Genomic DNA, 20,405 nt, shown 5'->3' with positions numbered 1-20,405 from the left:
GCCTATGGAGGGAGCTATATCCAAAGGTAAGCATGTGACTGTGAAATTCCCCTTCAGTACAAAAGAACACGTAAAGTAGACAATTTCAAGGGAAGCACCACAGAGATCTCTTTGTGAAAGAGTGAAAAGGGATCGTGGATGGTGTCAATTTAGCACATTCACTCAAGAGCAGTAGACATGTATACCTGGAGCGATGTACAAAAGAGTTGCACTGACTTTACCGTTAAATGGACCAAAAGAAACAGTGTGGGACTTTGTTCTACCAATTAGGGCAATGCTCCGGCACTTACTGCAGCACATCTCGTCAGTGCACAGTCCAAGTCTCCTCTTATCAAAAATACAGAGTGGGGGCATGGGCTCGGCGTGGGGGGCTTTTCCTCTCTATCCCCGAGGGGGTTATGACAGCCCCTATCCCCTAGTCCCGCCCACTCCCTCTTGACCTATCTCAGGCATTAACATGCACAAAAACAACACAAGTCACGGAAATCCAAATGCCAAAATAGGGAAAGAACAGACTGGTGCGAGGGTGACTTGCTTAATTGGCACACGTTTAGCCGACGATGACGAATTGGTGAGCAAAAAAAAATCCACAGTGGAATCGCCAACATGTGAGTTTTAACAACTTGCGTTTTTTAGACTTTTGGAAAACTTGTTGCCTTAGGGCTGCGAGGTGCAAATGGCTTTTCATTCAAAAGGGATGCAGCGTGCGGCGTGACATAACAAAGACAACTATGAACAATGGCAGAGAGACACAAGAGGAATGCACCGGTGTACCGCAGCGTATCTTTTAAGGACTTAGGCTCGTGGGCCGCCAACAAAAGTGAGGAGCTACTAGACAAAAGTGAGCATTTGGATGCAGCCGGTGGCTCTCTTCCTCTGGAGCCCAGCGGGGCAGAGCAGTGTCATGTCAGTGCATCAAGAAAAGTTTCCAAAATCTCTGCCACCACAACTGCCGCGACCGCAGAGCCAAAGAAAGCCTCCTCCGCCCCTCTCTCCTCCATTTCTCCCTCTATCCGCCAGCTCACCGAGAAATTCAGCAGCAGAAGTGGGGGAGGAGGAGGCTCCGAGAGGACCCACAACGCCTGGCCGGGAGACGTTGCAGCAGTGCCGTGTGAGAGGAGCACACTTCCCCGCCTCAGAGCCTCCAGGAGGAGCAGCTCCCTGTCTCGACTGTCCCTGCACCAGGACGGCGGTGCATTAATCTTGTCGGACAATAAGTCATTTTTGGACAAAGTGCACAAGTTTAACTCCAGCACGGACTCTGTATCTGGGTCGGACTCTGAGAGAAGAAGTAAAAGTCGGACTTGTGCACTGTTAACAAACGACAACACTGGTAAGAAAACATCTTGTTGTGCATCTGAACCCCAAAAGATTTGTATTATCAATGATGAAGAGGACGTCACGATTAGTGGACCTTGTAAAACTCACAAAACTTACCTATCCACACATTACAGTGAATTAATTTCCCTGAATTCTGATAAATGGCCCAGTGTGACAAAAATTCGGCGACTTTTTGATGAGAGACAAAACCAAGGCCACGCTTGTGAACATTTAACGCAGGCTGATAGATGTGAAATAGGCCAGCTAAGCAAAGCAGAGCATTGCCCTCTTTCGGGTAAAAGCAGCAAACTCTCATCTTGCACTTCAACTAATGAAGCGAGAAGTCCATGTTCGTCTGAGGTGAGCCTAGTTGAAGGACAAAGTCAAAACAGCACTGCTGCCAAACAGACACTTTGTGAAATTATGGACTTGCATGCCAAAATCTATGAGCAGAAGCATGTGCTTGATGTGGAGGCACATATAAAAACTTCAGGTTATTGTAAAGACAAGATTTCTGGTAGAAAAAACGTTCAGAACAATAGCATTCGTAGTCGTTCTCAGGGATGCCACGATCAAAAAAGTAGCTCATCTCAATTCAGATCTTACATCCCCAATTCAGAGGCAGAGGCTTCCCCTAATACTCCCACACTGATCGAGTTGACCCCTGACCCCCACAGTAACCTACAGACCTCTGCTACTACTTCTCGGAGCAGTTTGGTGAGCCAGGATGCCTCCTGCGCCTCCTTTCTTCAGGAGCCGATAGTGAGGGAGAGAAAGGTTAGTCGGGGGGTCGGGCTGGCGAGGGATAGTTTACATTCCTCACATAGCTCCTCTACAGCTCCCTCCTCTCCCCCGCTTTCCCCCCTCCAAGCTCCAGCTCCAGATAAAGCCATTACCACCTCCTCAGCTGTAGCTCGTTCCTCAGCCTCTGCTAGAGTCGACTCTCAGCGTAGCTCCCGCTGGCGGTTTAGTTCTGGAGACGAAGAAGAGGAGCATTGCAGGAGAAAAAGAGAAGGTGCAGGCTGGCGTGGCCCCTCTCATCCTTTTGTTGTCGTCAGTGGAGGAGAGAGGGGCGTCACAGAACGAGATGACAGGTATTTGTCACGCTGTAAAAATGGCCGCTGGAGTGCGAAGGGCATCGGGAGGTCTTCGGGCAGTGAGGAGGAGAGTCCTGGTTCTTTAGGACCATCCAGTAGGGAGGCTGTGAGGCGCCGCTCTCTGAGAAAGAAGAAGCGGTCCGGTGGTGGTGTTTTAACGACAGGCCGTGAAGATTATTGCGATCATGATCGCGAATCAGACGACAGCGACAGTGACCCCACCATGACTATGGAGCATTTGGATAGGCAGCGCCATGTGACCACAGGAGGAGAGCTAGTGCCAAGAGTATCACGGAGCCACTCTGCAAGAGAACCCACGTTTCACAGTAACAGAGCCAGGGTGCAGCAGCAATGGGAACGTATCTCTTCATCTGTGGCTTCCTCAACACTCCCAGGTGTGTCTCGAGTATCAAAGGTCAACATACCCCCTTTTGGCTCTCGTTATAGCAACCAATATTCCAGCACTGAGACACTTAAGGTGGATGACCAACCTTGCTGCACCACCCGTGGAGCAAACAAGCTTTTGAACACTGGTGGAGACAACACTGCCAGAAATGCTTCCTCATCTATGCTAAGTAAAACGTACTATGGGAATTTTACCATGTACCGTTCCCCTAGCTTTGGACACGGGGATAATTTCCCCCGCACCCAAATGCGGACTCGCCCCAAGATTGTGCCCACAGTCACTTCTCCTTCTGGAGTCCTTGGTAGAGAAGGAAGATTAACTGAGGCTGTGAGATTACAGCAAGCAACAGGCGGTGATCAGGCAGATGTTAAAAATGGAATATCCAAGTCCAACCCTGATATCACGACAGAAACAATTACACTGCTAAATTTCCTGAAATCAGACTTGTCAGAGCTGAAGGTCCGGAAAACAAATGAGGAAGAAAAATGTGTATCGGGCCCGCAGAATCTCAGTGGGACCTTGTTGCCCGCTGGTCGTCGCTTGTCCCTAAAAGACTTGACTGCTACTCTGCGGCGTGCAAAGTCCTTCACGTATTCTGGTAAATCCCCAACAGCCGTGCGTTGTTACCTAGCAGGTGGTACAACAAAAAGAAGCACTTCCGAGCAACAGCTTGACCTGAATAGAGAGAAGACTGGAGGCAGGTCGTCGGACCGGGAAGTAGAAAGTGATGGAGGTGACTTTAGGATTGGAAGAGGACAGAGGTTGTTGGATTATGGGTATGATGACGATGAAGAGGAAGTGATGCCGACGCCACTGCAAGAAAGATATGTGCAGGAAGCCAGACAAGTTATTCAGGATATCTGCCAGATGAGCACCAGAGAAGACGATGATATTGATATGAAAAGTGTGAATGACTTTGAAGATGAATGTTTTGGAATCAAGAAAACTGATGAAGAGAAGAGAAAAGCAATGAGTACTGAAGGTGAGGAAGAAACAGCCCAAGGGGCTGAGTTTAAGCCCACAACGGGAAGAGATAAACATGAGCGGGAGAGGGAGAATGGGGAGAGGGAGAAGCGAGAGAGGGATGGACAAAGTACACAGCTGGAGAAGCTAAACAGTAACGATACAGACTACCAGGAGAAGGTGCAGAGACAGAACAGAGAAATGGCGAGAGCGTTACTGAAGGGGGACTCGGAAGAAAGTGTGTGCTATGACCGCTCTGTGGATGAACTTTCAGGCCACGAGTCTAGTTTAACAGATGAAGGAATTGTAACAGAGCCAGAGATTGGCCTCAGTGACCCCTCCGAGAGGGCTTTCTTGGGGGTACGAGGGGTTAATTTGGGGTCATGCATTGCTCGGGATGTATTAGGGCAGCCTGTCACCATATGGAAACAATCAGCGCTCCATGAAGAGAAAGGGCTTAAGAAGGAAAGAGAGGAAATGATGGAGAACAACACTGGCTGTACGAATCGTCTGAATGAAGTCAGCATACCTCCCTCCTTGTCTCACCCCCCCTGTCTGGAAGAGAGTGACGGCATTATCACAGACTCCATTGCTGGGCTAAATTGTGTCGACACAACCAATGATGCAACCGACAACAGCCACGCTATTCTCCAGGCCTCGACTGGTACTCTAGGAGGCCTTGATACCCCTGCCACGCCCAGTGCTGTCTGTCGAAGACGCAAGTTCTCTCCTCCAGGTAACATTAACGCAGCCTCAGAGGTTAGTACTAGTACTACAGACTCAACCACAGCAACTGACGCAAATGAAGAGTCAACAGTCTATCGCTCCCTCAGTGATCCTATGCCTCGAAGACGCTCTTCTAAGGCAGAGGATGACAATTTTTCTTCTGTTGACAGCAATCTTTTAGCATCTCTTGCTCTCAAAGGCGGAGGACCACCAGACACCTCTTATGTACCCACCTTATCAGAACACAAAGGAAGTGTGGCCAGTGACTTGTCTTTATACAGCGATGGTGGACTCTGGGAGGAGGTAGTAGGGGACTACAGCGGTGTAATCAGGAGCATTGTGGCTGAGCCAGGAGCCATGGACAGACTGATGACTGACGATCATGGCAATAGCAAAGCTCCCAAGAAGAAATCATTTAGTGACCCCAGTCGACGTAGTGATGCATCATTGCTTTCCCATCATGACTCTCAGTTTAAATGTCAGTCAACCAGCACTGGGCCAATCAATGAGCTAGATCAAACTGGCACAATGCCACCTTCCAGTAGCGAGCCAATCCTGAACAAGCATGAAGAAAAAACGTGGGAGTTGGAGACGCAGCCTCACAAAGACATAACCACACAGTCAAATGATTGTCCCCGTGGAAGTGGCAATGTTGACATCAAGAAGCCTTATTCCCAGTCTGGCAATCAAGCCAACAAGGACAATGTTGTAGATCAAGATGGACAAAAGAAAGCAGAGGAGACCAGGAGGTTTAATTTTGATCTCAAGCTTGCTGAAGCTTTATCTCCGAGGATAGTTCGACGATCCCCTAGAAAGCGCCCAAACCGGTTGGCTCAGTTTTTTTCTCACGAAGACCCATTTGAGCCCCCAGAACTAGATGAGCAAGATGGTCACCGTGATACTTCTGAGCTCACACCTCCGCTTCCCTCATCCAGACCAAAGACCAGACCTAAGCATGTAAGACATGCCAGTGAACCTGCCACTTTTATACCTATCTCGCCACCTCCACGGCCACAGCCTCTAAAGGAAAGGAGCAGTCTCTCAGACCAGCCTACTGGAGGTTCTACAGCCCTGGGTAAAAGCCCAGTAGACAAGGTTTCATCTTTGGAGGATGTGAGCCAGAAATATATTCTAGACATCAACACTTCTGAGAGAGACACAGATGGACCAGGGCCTCTCCCTGGGCATCGGGATAGGGCTGAAGGTTCTGTTTCTTCATCTGAGGGGCCCAGCGAGTTCTTCGCCGGTCAAACTACAGGAGCTGTACCACAGAAGGGTTTGGAGCATGCACCTTCTGCACCAGCCCCCCAGAGGACCAAGCCTAGAGTGGTAAGTCCACATTTACATTGTTGTTGTGTCTGTAGTATACCTTTGACATACACCTTCAAACAACATTATGCATATTTGATATTTTTGGAATTTGTGTTTGTGGCTTGCTTTCTCACACCCAAAACAGAGGTAATGAATTACTGGACTCGGGTATTTTGACAAAGAGAATGTTACAAAGAGAATTTGTCACATAATTGCTTTAGAACAGTCCGTAATATTATCTGGAACAGTTGGTGCTTTCTGCTTACAGCTGACAAGTGTGTACGTGCTTTTAGCAAGTTGTGCCATTGTGAATTACATGTCATATGGTTAGTGTAAGAGGGCTTTTGCAAGACTGCATTAGAGAAACCATTCCGGTCTGAGATGTGTTCAACAAACATCAGAGGATGTTATTGGTCTGATTAAACAAATGTCAGAAAGACGGCATTAGAGAGCGGGCCAAGCCAGTCAAGTGCATGTGTCTGTTGGTCTTTATTTGTTCCATCCAATATGGATCATAGCCAGCTAAAGAGAAAGAGAGGACACAATAAGCAGTTCAGTACCGCTCGGAGAAGATATAGTAGTGTTATTATATGTTCAGTGTTGACTTAATACTTCTACAAATGAACAGTAGTTTTCTTTTGATGTAATGACGTTTGGAGCACAAAACGCATTTTTAAGGAAAGATGCCTGTATAGAGAAAATTAAACCCACAAAGGTGTTCCAGCCTGGTCCAGTTTATGTTTAACAACTTTCAGTTCATATCATAATGTCATTTAACATACTCCATTACCATTTTTATATTTAATTCAATATTCTTTCTTTTGTGGTCCTCACATTTGACACGAGGCGCAATATCTACTGAGACCCAATACGAGTGCAGTATGCAATGTGTTGATGCAAATCTATCAATGTTGGTTACTGTTGCTTTGCAGTGGCGCAGAAATGACTGTGTAGTGAAGTGTTTTGATTACCTACGTAATTAAGATGCATGATTAAAGAGTGAGTCAGAATATTGGAATGACTCTCAATTCTATACTGATATAAAGTACAACCTCAATAATCCAGTATTGACAGTGTCAATCAATACAGTATCATTATAAATCAGGCCTGGGCAAACTACGATAGACGTCTAAGGAGTTCATATTAAAGTGTTTGTATTTTGAATTTGCATTTGTTGGGGAGAAAAAAAGGTTACCACTTGCTGACTCTTTTCTTTGGTTACTTTCCTCATGTGCAATTGTTGCTGTTGTGACAGAAGCAGTAGCCGGTGAGTGACTTCAGTCTGCAGGAAAAGGTTTTCGGAAAATAGGAAATTGTTGTGGTTCCAGAAGTGTTTGATGATTTCCAATACTACTGGTTGGCGTGAGCATGACCGCTACTTTGTGTCCGTGTGGGAGTGTGTGCACAAGCGTGTGTGTTTTGTCTTTGGTCTTCTCTGTTTGCATTTTGTTAGTCTGGAATATATCAGTGCCTTGTTCCCAACATGCTGTTTAGAGCACTCCTCTGCTATTCTTTTGTGCGGTGTGTGTTTGTGTGCATATGCATGCATGTGAGAGGGAGCGTTTTGGACTGAATGAAACAATAACGTTGGCAAGCCATGAAAGGGAACAGACAAGATGTGAAAGACGAAAAACAGTTAAGGGAGAATTTTTGATTGTGTTGAATGGGTCTTTGTTCTTTTCATTCTGGAAGCGTTTTTTTTTTTGTTTGTTTGTATTTACACCACTTTTCATCTCATTTACTGCTTTATTCCTTCGCAAATGATTTTTAGGTCTGCTTTTTCATGACATCCTTACTATCCTCGCTTCATTGATTATTTTGTAAAGATTCTCCTTTCCCTCTCCCCTCTCGCACTCTTTCTGGAACATAGCAGTGGAGTGAGATCATTTGTCTTGGTGTAAGCAAACCAAGCCAAAATATCAGGTAGGGGGTGGTGCGGGGGAGGTTTCAGAGGAAAGGTTTGCTGGCTAAACGAATGGAGACTAGAACTGACAGAGTGCTGAAGAATGAAACCATGACTGAGAAGAACGAGGGAGGGGGGGTGAGGCAATGATGCGTGATTGTACACATCTCCACTGAACCACAGCAACGGAGTCTGGGCAAAAGGAATATCATAATGATCACTGTGACAGATAGAAGTTTAATGCAAAAAGTAGTGCTATGCTAATCTTAAACTAGAATTGGATATTTAATAAAGTTTCCCTTGATCGAATCAGTTGGCTTTTCTTTAAATGAAATTTATATTAACCAATGGAACAATATTTCTGAATGTTCTTGACTCCGATATCAATGTCAGTGTTTTATTGAGAAGGATAATGCTACCTGAGGTTGTTACGTAATGGAGATCGGGGTAGTCTGCGTGTATATCAATGTTGAATCATTATTCACAAATAAATGCTCAGAGTGCACGGCTCAGTACAAAGGTTCCATTGCTGAAACCAAAACAGCTTATTTTTCTAGTCTCATCTCTTCAAATGCTGGAAATGTTAAAACACTTTTTTTTTCACTCCTCACTAATATCTTCCAGCAATCCGATTCTCTAGCCCCACTTTCAGCTGTACTTGACTGACTGCAACTCCATAGTCCTCTTTTTATTGATAAAACTGAAAATATCCATGCAAATCCACTCCATTCCTTCTTTCCAAACCTGAACTCCTACGCACCTGCCAGTCTCGACACTTTTCACTCCAATTTATCAGAAGTCGCAGAGCTCATCCCCAAATCCAAGCCCTCCACCTGCCAGCTTGATCCTCTCAATCCACTATTTTGGTCAAATCCTGCCTTTCCTCACTACTTCCCCTCATTTCCGCCATAATTTCACCGGTTTCTCTCGACTGATATCGAATCATTATTGTTCAAAACTGCTGCTGTCACTCCCATTCTGGAGAAACCTGGTTTAGACCCCATCTCCAATCTACCATTCATTTCACAAGTCCTGCAAAAGTAGTCGCCCACCATTCAACTCCACTCCCATTTAACACTCAACTACCTTTACGAGCCTTTTCGGTCCTGTTTTCGTCACCTCCAGGGAAACCGCTCCCGTAAAAATGTTGTCTGACCTCCTCACTGCAGCTGACTCCGGTTCATCCTGCATGACCTGAGTGCAGCCTCTCACACAATCTCTCACACCATCCTCCTGACTAGACTATCTTCCATCAGCATCACCTACACCACCCTAGATCAACTACTCACTGTGACTGCACTGTGTCATTTTTTACTCTTCATTGAATGCATTATTATTATTATTCATCCATTATTTGAAACCCGCTTTTGCACCACATGATGCTTCTTATGTGAGTTGTTTGGTTTATTGTCTTTACTTTAGTATTAATATTCAATTTATTATTGGGCGTAATAATTGATGAGACAAAAAAACTGATTGTTGATTAATCACGTCTAGAAGCAGATGATGTCACGTGGATGTCATTATCTGGCTGCACATCGCAGAGGTAATGTTGTGGTCACAGCACATTTTCGGTCGAGAGAAGAACAATTTTTATTTATTTTTTGGTAAGATTCTCTGTGTTTGTGTGTTTTAGTTGTATGATATCATATCAGCATATTTGAAAACAACTTGATGACTGATTTACCACTACAACTTGGTTGTGTGTTATCGTCTATAGACAAAAATCTATATTCTAGGGAGGATTCCCCCTTATCATCATAGGTTTGTGTTCGGCAGTGTCTGGTATTTGCTTTCATTTAAGTTTAATTGGTACGACTTTGTCAAAGTTGTCATGAAAAGGACATTGTATATCTTCATAAATGGATAGGAGGGATGTTGATGTTGTGTTTCCCTGAAATAATGAAAAAAAAATGCATGTCAGTCCTTCCTGTCGCATTGGACTGAGGACTTCTTTCATTCCAAACTCAGTTTCTAATATGGGGGGCATGTATGAAATGATACTGCTTGTGCTCCCAATGAAGAGTGAGTTTAAAAGGAGAAAACGATACAATACAACTTTATTTATATTGTGCATTTCGAAACAGCTGGAGCTGTAAGAAGTGCTTAAGGTGGTGTGTTCATTTCGTTGGATTCAGGATGGACTTTGTTTTATCAGACCACCCAGCATGACACAAATGCCTCCCCCACTTGGCTGATGTTTTTCTCTCCTTCCACATGTAGTCATGGTGAAAACGGTCAAGTCATTTACCAGCATTGATCAACTTCATTGGCCTGTTTGCAGGATTGCGTAATCGCTGCTATTTTAAGTGAACTTGTTGGATGGAATAAGGCAAAGATGAACAAACAGAAGGTGTTGCTTTTGAGACAGACACAACAAAAATATAATTTTTCACTGATTGAGTGTGTGTCACTGATGATTGAACGAAGGATTCCTCTGGAATGATTGATCATGACTGTCATTTCATGCAGTATGTATCTTAACTTTGGCGATTGGCTGGCGGCCAGTCCACAGTGTTTTCCCCTTCTTACTCAAAACCAGCCGAGATAGCCCCAAGCTCACCCGCGACCTTATCCATGACAAATGCTATAGAACAGTCGTGGGCAAACTACGGCCCGGGGGCCATATGCGGCCCGTGAAACGTTTGAATCTGGCCCGCCAAACTTGAAAAAAATTAAATGAATAAACCTTGTCAATGTTTTATTTTCTAAATACTGTGATTTTTCAAAGACATACACATTGATGTATTGCTTTTGTTCACTTTCATTTAAAGTTAAATCTATTTTTTTCTCCGATGAGGTGTGGTTACCAAAACACTCCAGCCTGATCCTGCCCCGGCGATTGAACATGCTATCTAATAGATGGTTTCTGACTTGTGTTTTGAGTGCTCACATTCAGGCTTTTCTCTCTTGTAGATTTGCGTAACAATCCTTTGAAGATGAAACTCTGAAACTCTTGAAGATGCTCTACAAGTATACTGTACACATTGTTATCATGAAGAATGTGTGTTAAATGGAGAATTTGGAAAGTTGCCATGTCGTTGCAAATGGGCATTGGTATTTTGAAAGCAAGAAGGGAAGTGAACATACCAGGATAGCTACAGCACCCACTTAGTGTCTGATGTGCTTTTATTAAATTCCACTGTCTGGAATTTGATCTAAAAGCAGTGTTGTAAATCATAAACACAACCGCTTGCCAGATAGGCTTCATTTGGGTTCAATCATAAATGTTTTACTTACTAGTCTGTTTGAAACGACAAACTCAACGGACTGATGCCGTCTTTCCCACCGAATGAGCGATGACAGGAAGACAACTTTTTAATTTTTTTTTTTTTTTTTTCGAATGAATATGATGACATGAAGTGTTCCTTTGTGTTGGCTTATGGCACTGTGAGAGGATATCTCTAGATTTCCAACTCTGAGCTTTTGAGCTACACTAGCTGAGGTTGCAAGATAGAGCAGTTGTCATAATGAAAATAAATAAATACATCTGTGATTCATGCACCCTGTCATTTGCAATTTTCCTTTTTTTGAGGTCTAGTTAGTGTCATAAGAGGTCATGGAGTATTTTTGGAAAAAAACATGCAAAGCCTGTTGCAAAACTGTCTGTGGGAAAAGCATTCTGGAGGCTTTTTGGTTGGTGACAGTTATAATATTCTTTCATGAACTTTCCCTTGTAAGGACAGCCCCTTCTAAGAATTTTGACTTTTTACTAAAGTCTTGCCAGCATAAAGTCAGAGAAGTTCAGCCCTTTGGACATTTGAATAATATTGGTATGCCCTCATCAAGTGTCCGTCAGTAGCTTTCCCTTTGCACTCACTGGCTCAGCGTGTGGATCCACCCTGTGTAATTACAGAGTTCTTTGCTTACGTAAGGAAAGTCTCCTCTGAAACAGCACTTTCCAGCTCTCTAGCTGCTATCTCAGCTCTTTTGTGAGCACATACTGTATTTTAGCATGCGTACATAATATTAGGTGTTTGTACGAATGAACTCGATTCCACCCGGGACGAGTGGCTTTAGTAAACCTGTGTCTTTTGCTATGTGTTTGTAATGTGCTTGTGCTAATTATTTATTTAACAGTAATCTGGCCATAGTGTACATATTTGAGCAGTGCTAACATAAATGAGTAAAGCACCCCTTTTGAAAAGTAAGCTTATCATTCATGTTGGTGAAAATGAAAAAAAAAAATCTGAATTCTGATTGGATGAATGGTTGAATTCTTGTGAAATTAATTTAATCTAATTAAAATGTATCTAATGTTTTGAAACCAAATTTACATTTCTAAATTTCATTCGCAGTCGTTGTCACATGACCAAATCAGAAAACAGTTGAACTGTGATTGGTCATTACTGGAGCCCTGAGCAAGTGATATGGCGTTTTCACTCGCGACCAAGTAGCAAAATGGACGCCCCCCCTCACAAAAATGGATAAAAATTGGTGGATTTTTCTGCTTTATTCATATTCCACAAACACTCTATTAATCAAAATGCTGTGTTTAGACTAGCGATAGTGCATAGAACACAATTTTGTGAATCTCTGTCCCAAAATCAACTTGTGTAAAATTCAGTTTATCATTTCATGTCATTTGTCATTCCTCTTTGATTTTTTTCTTTTGGTTTGTACTTGTACTGAAATGGCTTTGAATTAAATTCGCCAATGCAGAGAACCACAAGCTTTCTGTTAATACCAGACATGATGATGTTTTCCTTGTTTTGAGTCCAGCTGATTTATTTAGTTGATTTTAGGACTTTTGTCATGGAGAGTTCGCTGGTCTCTTTTAAAGGATTTTATTGAGGCCATAAGGACACAGATTCACATCAATTCCATCTTGGAAGGGATTTTTTTCCCTGGTGTTTGAATTGCCAATGTGAAAATGGATATAGTTAATGCTTTTTGGGCATGATCTCAAAACATGGCTCTGCGACTTCTGATCGTTTTTGTGCTTGAGGGTCAAATATGTTCTGTATGGGAACCCTAGTCGGCCTTCATGGTACATAACTGCCTCTGCATTTGGTTATCATAATTTTTATGGCGAGCGTTCCCAGACTACATAAAATGATGTGTTGGCAGTTACAGTTAATATGCATTGATTTGTTCAAATCAGATTCCTTTTTTTTTTTTTTTTTTTACATATACCTTTCCGAGCAACCAATCTACAATGCAATAATATTTGAATTCACTTTTCCATTTGAGAAGACTACAAGAGCCATTGATGGAGAAAGTAGTACAGTCAGTATCCTTGTCATGTGAGTTCATATGCAGGATTAATGATAATATTATGCAAACGTATTGTCGACTGCGTCACTAAGTCATTCAAACAATAATGCAACTGTAGAATCATTGGATGCCAGTTACCCTCATGCATACACACACACGCACTCACACACCCTGTGGGTTGACTCAACTGGACCTTTCAGTCCGTTTCTCTCAGTTGTCTTTTGTCATCCAGTCAAACATGAAAGTAGAAATACATCTGCCGTCCTCCTTCCCCATTTCTTTCCTGCTACTCTCACTGTCACTCGTTCCTTTACCCGTCCTATGGCATCAGTGCGCCGCTTTGGGTCATGCTCTAGCTGCAAGTTGAGAAACGCACGTGAAGGTGGGAACGGAAGACGCTGGAAGTCTCGCAGTGCCGTGCAGGAATGGCTGCTGGGATCGCGGATCAAAGCGCAGGGAGAGGAAGAAAGTGAATGGAGGGTAGCTAAGCTCAACGCAGCATCGCAGGCAGGTGATGTGTGTGTGTGTGTGTGTGTGTGTGTGTAAACCTCCGATGCATGTGATGAATTACTTCATTTTTTTGTGTTCTTCTTGTGCAAGATGATTTTGGTTTCTCAATGATGATGCCATCATTATTTTAGCTTGTTTGTGTCTTCTTGGTCCACTCTTGTAAAACCTGGCATCATTTTATTCATTTCACATCTCCAGTGAGCTTTGGAAGGTTTCATCGTGCTGGCTGCTAGTTGCTCAGATAAAACATTTGATCCCTGGATGAGTCTTTATTGAAGTGTGAGTCAGCCTGAAGGAATGCTGACCTTAACTTCACAGAGAGAAAAAAAATGTGTGAGGACGCGTGTGTTGGTGTGATTGAACGTGTGAGAAACTAGGGTTAAGCTTCGTTGTTTGTATTCTATTGCTTTTTTTCCCTAAAACCTTGTCTGTTCTTCCGTGTGTATTTTGTCAAACATAAGGTGTATCAGGTTGTCATTTGTTGTCGCAGCACAAGTGTTGGCGACAAGATTCATGCAGATATAGAAATTGAGTTTTCCTAATTTGGTGCTTGGATCTAAAACTGGTCTCAGATCAATTTCCATTGGTTGTTGAGTAAAATCCTGAAAATAATTCCATTTATTTATTTTTTATTATTTTATTCAAGATGGTGCACAATTATTCCCAATTGACTTTTTGATTCATGTTTGTTGTAATAATTAAAATAATATTTTTGGGCTGAGTGACGTTTTATGATGATGTCTACATATTGTCCGCATATTTTCAGCAGATTTCCGCCCCCCCAACCCCAAAAGCAATGTTTGATGGTCTCAAAGAATCAACCAATGTCAGCTGCGAGGTGGTGTGGGGGGCCTTGTGTGTAATCAGGTCAGTCTTTGCCGAAACAATGTAGTCCTTCTTCACTCTTCAATGGGCTTCTTATTTTCAACAAGGCCTTCACTTTTTTCCTCCCGACGAAAATCTGATTCACCAGCTGGCGTTTGCATTGCGCCGTTTTGAAACATTATTTGTCAAAGGAGCAGAGAAATTATTCAGATTTTGTTTGTCATGTTCCTATGGAATAGAACGTCTGCGAAGTTCCCATTTTCTTGAGAAGTTTAAGTCGGGCCAGCGTCAAATGTTGTGAACTGATCCAGCCAAATTAAAGGCAGCAGAATCTTTGCCATTTTGGGGACGTAAAAAGACATGCCTTTGGTAAAATTGGGGTCCGAGCCCTAACGAAACTGAACAACCGCAAGAGAAATAAATGCAAATATCCTTCACACTGAGTTTACTTTTTTAAATTGCAAAATGAATATCGAGTCAACTTGTCTTTCAGTAATATCCTTGGTGTGCATCAATGTTATTTTGTTGCCGTTATGATTGAGCCCGTGTGGCGTGACCAGTAAGAACAACAAACATTATATGCATGCTGATCACACCATACTGTATGACACTTGGAGGAAGTGGATATAGGACAATGAACTACATTGTTAGTGATTTTAATTTTTTCATTTAGTATTGTATGCCTAGAAGTGTGTTTTGTACGTTATTTATGATTATTGTGACTTTACTAATGAATTAGTGTAGGTTAGCGAAAGTCCAAGCCGTACTTGAGTACTAATTTACGGCCTCAGTGGATAAACAGAACTCCGTTGTAAGCTAAGACTCCTTGTAGTGTATTTTCCCGATATGTAGTCTACCAAAGTAATTTGTGGTCCATCAATTTTACCATATAAAAGCTCTTTTGCTTAAAATTTGATCACAGAATCAAGAGTCCATGTCTGCGGCACAGCAACCCACTGGCTCACCCCAACGGTAGTAAAAAAATGGACTTTGAATGCAATTTTAGTGAAAATATGCCCCATTTGTGGAGCTTAACTGTTATCATGCGTGACACCACACGAGACTCGGACAAGCTCTTGAGACTTGAGCTCACTAAGCAGCCAAAGAGTTATTATTTTTTTCTCTTATTTTTGCCTTTCAGGATAGTGATTTTTTTTCCTTCCAATTCAGACAGGATAACTGTTTCAGGCAATCCAAAAAGGAAAGTTGCAATGACGATGATAAGACTGCGAATGGAAGCCGGAAGTCTTTTTCAGACAGACAGCATCAAAAGATTGACTTATTGCACTAGTGGGGAGTTAGAAGATATTTGTTGGTTTTGCTGAAAACGTGTTTCGTATCATCACTAGCTCGCTTTAACTCCATCTTACTTGTGATCTTTGTGGCTGTTTGTTACTGTCGTCTTTCCAGTAATACAATAAAAGTAGTAATGATTCAGTACTCCTCTGAACGTAGTAGATGTTTGACTTTTAATGCGTAAAACATGCCAGATTGGTTATAGCTTCTAAAAATGAGTGCAGTGGGAGAAAAGTGCACGGATTCTGCCTTTTAAGGAGCCCTTTCTCCTCCTATCCTTCTTGCAAGGGCCATAATTGTCTTCATCGAGAGGGTAGGGCAGGAAGTGGTTTGGGGGAGGCACACACACACACGCACCCACACACACACCCCCACACGCACACCCACACAACAGATGAGAGAGCTTTTTTTCAATTTTAGGACAAAGAGGGAGTTTTTGTTTTGTTTTGTTTAAAAGCAACCACCTTACTGTGTTCATTTGGTCATCCGTGACCACCATATGGTCTGAAAATGTGAATGTGTGTGTGTATGTGGCTGTCGGAATGTGGTGACATCACAGCGTCTGGTGTTTCTGTTAGAGAAAGGTGATAGAGAGGAAGTTAAGGACAACAAAATAAATTAGCATTTTTGCCAAACCTCTGTTGACTCCATTAGCCCGCCTTACGTCACCTGCTTAGGTCTTTCTGCATGTCTGTCTTTCTGTCTTGATGTTCTGTTTTCCTTCTGACCCCATCCGCTCATTTTGTATTTCTTTGCCCCCCCCATCTCTCTATTTTTATCCCCCCCCCCCCCGAGCCGACATCTGGATTTCATTGAAAGACTGAACAGCCCTTCAGCAGTAAAAGACTCTCTGAACCGCGTGTGTGTGTGTGTGTCTGAGTCCTTGCATGCGCCTTTCAAAGCATGGTAGGACCTAAATCCAATCAGGCCCCTGAGTAAAAGATTGCGACCAAACTATTTGATGCATCATTATTATTATTATTATTGTTATTATTTAGCCACGCAATCATGGCCACTCACAACATCCATCCAACTTGCTGGTTTGATGATGTAATGGCATGCAGCCTCAAAGATTGAAAACACTTTAAGTAGAACTCACTCCGACTCAAAAGAGTGTATGCATATGCCAAAGTTCCACCGAAATGAAAAAGAGTTTTTTATTTATTTATGTCCAACTTTTTAGGCTTGGATGCTGGCAAATGAGAAGGACTCGATGCACTTTGTTCATGAGCCTCTTTTGCACTGGCAAGCTAAACGGGCATTTTCCTTGGCCCTGTGTGTAGCTTGCAGAAGTGGAATGAAGGGATTTGAAGTCGCTCCAGGAATCTGCCAGCTTCCGACATAATATCAGAGACGTAAGAGGTGGATCAGTGCCAGCTGTGACCATAGTGAGAAGTGGAACACCCGACACTCACTTTCCACCCCATTTTGTGTTGAAAGCAACTGTCTCGTTTACGTAACCGTGCCTCTAATTATGTGACAGGTCACGCCATACAATGCTGCATGGATGCACATTTTGGACGCGGCAAATGTCCCGCTTTGGCTGGTTCTGTCTGAAAGGCACAAGCGAATGAAAAAACAGCGACTGAGGAAGTTGTATGAGCTGGTGGTCAGCATGACAGAGGGTCAACATGGGAAAACCAAGCGCAGCGCATTAATCAGGCTTAAGGCCAACGGTAGGGGACAAGACTGTATCTTTGTCTCCTGGTGTCACAGCTCAATGGTGTTGCACCACCTGTGTGCTTTTGGGAAACAGAAGTTGGGGAACTCGAGTCATGTGACTCAAGTCACATTTGAATCCGCTATTTTTGGACGTGCGACTTGCATGGCTTAAAACCTACGGAAGACTCTATTTAAAACATAACTTGGCAAATCTTTCCTGTTTACAGTTGATTTGCCTTTTTTTGTTTTTGAAAGAATTATTTTTTTCGTCTCTGGAAAAAAAAAAACGTGCCTGTGGGCTCTGTGCTCGCAGTCATCTCATTACACAGCTGCAACACTCTCTTTCCACTCCTTCCTGCCCCTGAATTTTTCATCCAATCACGGATCAGGACTCAGCCTCCACACATTCACGATCTTATAGACCACCCGAACCTATAGAACTCCTGACACCATTTCACATAACACATAACTGCAGGTTCAGGGACAGTTTTAAGGACGCATTGTTAGGCAAATCGTTCTAAGAGTTCCTCTCACGGAACTTGCTACTATGACATTTGTTTACATTTTAATGGAATGTTTTAAATATAGCCACTACGGCATATGCAACACAGCATTTGACATAACAAAGAGTGACAATGATCAATTGTTTCACTTTAGATCGAGTCAGCGGTTCTAATTGAGCTACCCAAATGAGTGATTAAAATAAAGTAGTGGAGATAGGAGGAATTCAGATTTTGCTGAATTTTCGCCAGAAAGAGTGGCTTAATTTTTCTGTCATTGATTAATTTTATTCTATATAAGCCAGGTTAGTTACACACAATCATATTTGACCAACAACATTCTCTTCTACGTATTGTATAAGCTCCATTGCTTCATTTTTGTTATTGCTCGCTTATTTGAAATTTGCCTGAAACATGAAAGTTAAGACTTGAGACTTGCTTGCAATTTCCCATTGGGAACCACAAAATGAAGTTAAAGATAAGTTTGTGTGTGTGTTTGTGCATGTGTGTGCGCGCGCGCCTGTGTGCATTACACAAGTTCTATTAATAGGGAGAGGAATAGAAGTGGCCTGGGAATGTTGTCTTCTCCAGAAAAACAAACTTTTGCTTCCATGTGGCAGGGTAATGAAAATGACAAGATAAGAGAACAGGAGATGTTTTTTGAGCTGTGAGGAGCATGGGGATAGCGATTAATTATGTGTGATCATCATTGCATCACTACTGTATATCACATACCCTGTAAGTGATTTGATCTGAGATCTATCATCTTTTTGGTTCTGAAAAGGGCCCCTCTACCATTGTTTTTATCTATCTGTCCGTCTGTCTGTCGGTCGTATCTATCTTTGTGTACTGATTGTTATTCTCGAGGCAAAGAAAAGCTGACTGCGCAGAAATAGTTGTTCAGTGAGTGAGTACGTAGTAAGGACAGAAAGAAAAGTGAGGTGTGACGTAAATATTATATTTAAATGGATGGTGACTGAGATCATCGTGGAAAAACATGATTATTCATTATTATATTGCTCATCGTCGAGTATGTTTGGATGGCTTCGTCTCTTGTGTGTGTGTGTGTGTCTGTGAGTGTGTGTGGACTACCTAGAATCCTGCATTCCATTCATTTGGTTTTGAGCCAGAACATTCTGGAAACAGATGAGCGAAAAAGGGAGGGAATTATGGGAAATAAAGAGGAAAGGATTTTTTAAATAATTTCTTCCATTTTGAGTCATTATGATTACCCTGGACAAGTCACAACAAATAAAAAAAAAGCATAAGCAACGTAGTCCTTTTTTCACATTTTCACCTCTATCCGTCATCTATGCCACAATTTATTTGTGCTTTTTTTTTTTTCTTTGTGGTCTTGCGGCCAAAAAATGTTAATCATTATTCCATGGGGGGTGTAAAATTTCTGGGGCTTCAAAATAACTTCCTCATTAATGAGTTTTCTGGTATTTCAGGACCATTATTTCCTGAATATTGCTTGCAGTAGATTGGTTTCATGAAGTAAGAGACTTGTAGTTTAGTGAGCATGCATTCTGTGATCTAATCACTAACACTTTAAGCAACACTGGGACTGAGCCCACAGCAACACTCACGCACACACACACACACACACCCCCGCACACGCGCACACACGCACATGCAATACTGCCATATAAGGAAAAAGTGAGTGCATGGTTAAAACAAGGGGGTCTCCTCGCTTTCTTTTATCCACTTTCTTGCTCTCCCAAAATTCTTTGGCATCTCTTTCTTCTTTACTCATTTTCCATTTTAGTACGCTGTCTTATTATGCTGTCATAACCCAAAATCCACCCGCACCCACTTCCAAGGCCAAACTGTCTCTCAGTATAGAGTACACACACCCACAAAGTGTTTCTTTCCTCCCTGGCTTCACTAAGGGGTAAGCGTTCACTAAATGTCCCGTTGCTGCTCTGTTGAAATACAACATATTATGTCACACGGCTCACACAGGAGTAGAGCAATAGGAAAATAAAATAGCTTCAATCTAAAAAAAATAAAATAAAAAAAAAGACGAGTAGCTAATGATAAGTTGTGTTCTTTTCCTTCAAAATGCACAGGCTGAGACCTGAGTGACGCCAGACATTTTGACATTTTAAAAACATTTTCAGTGGTTTGGCTCGACTTGTTTGTTATGAACCACTGTTTTGTGCAACATTGCGGCTGAGATCAGTGCTGACAACATGAACTTCTTCTGGGAAACTAACGATACTGACCAGGGACGGCAAAATGGGTGAAAACGTTCCCGTAAATATCTGGAAACTTTCCAGAAAGCTTCCATGGGAAACTCAGGAATGTTCAAAATACTCAGTCGGAAACATTCCATAAGGATTAATGATAATTAAAGAGTTGAACTAAGAAATTATAAAGAAAGTTTTTGTCATGGGCATACACGTCGAAATATTGTTGTATTTGTGTTATACCTTATTACAATACTTGAAGTGGCTAAACCCCAGGAGACAAAACTATGCTCCACAATGTTGCAATGCAAAGCTGACATTCTGCATTTTTTATTAAAATTTTACGACTCTTAAATTTCTGAAAATTACAAACTCAAATTTACCCCTCTGTAAAGTACTCATTTTCGAGAATTATTTCTATTTTACTACCTTATTATTTAATAGTTGAGTCAGACTCGTGTTGATTCCAAAATGACC

The 20,405-nt window shown here is 42.4% G+C and overlaps 1 protein-coding gene across 1 annotated transcript in view; it reads left to right on the top strand.

Moving 5' to 3' along the window:
* Positions 1-517: 517 nt before the first annotated feature.
* arhgef17 (Rho guanine nucleotide exchange factor (GEF) 17) overlaps positions 518-20,405 on the top strand; it is a 48,856-nt gene continuing 28,968 nt past the window's right edge. The window contains exon 1 of the mRNA XM_088300236.1: positions 518-5,841. Within this exon, the coding sequence (XP_088156362.1) occupies positions 739-5,841 (5,103 nt within the window). The 5' untranslated portion in view covers positions 518-738. The remainder of the gene's footprint in view (positions 5,842-20,405) is intronic.

The sequence above is a fragment of the Idiotropiscis lumnitzeri genome, chromosome 7 (assembly GCF_059441095.1).
Source record: "Idiotropiscis lumnitzeri isolate Australia: NSW breed Sydney's pygmy pipehorse chromosome 7, RoL_Ilum_1.0, whole genome shotgun sequence".
NCBI lineage: Eukaryota > Metazoa > Chordata > Actinopteri > Syngnathiformes > Syngnathidae > Idiotropiscis > Idiotropiscis lumnitzeri.
Note: the sequence above shows the minus strand (reverse complement) of the source record. Positions and strands in the feature narration are given on the sequence as shown.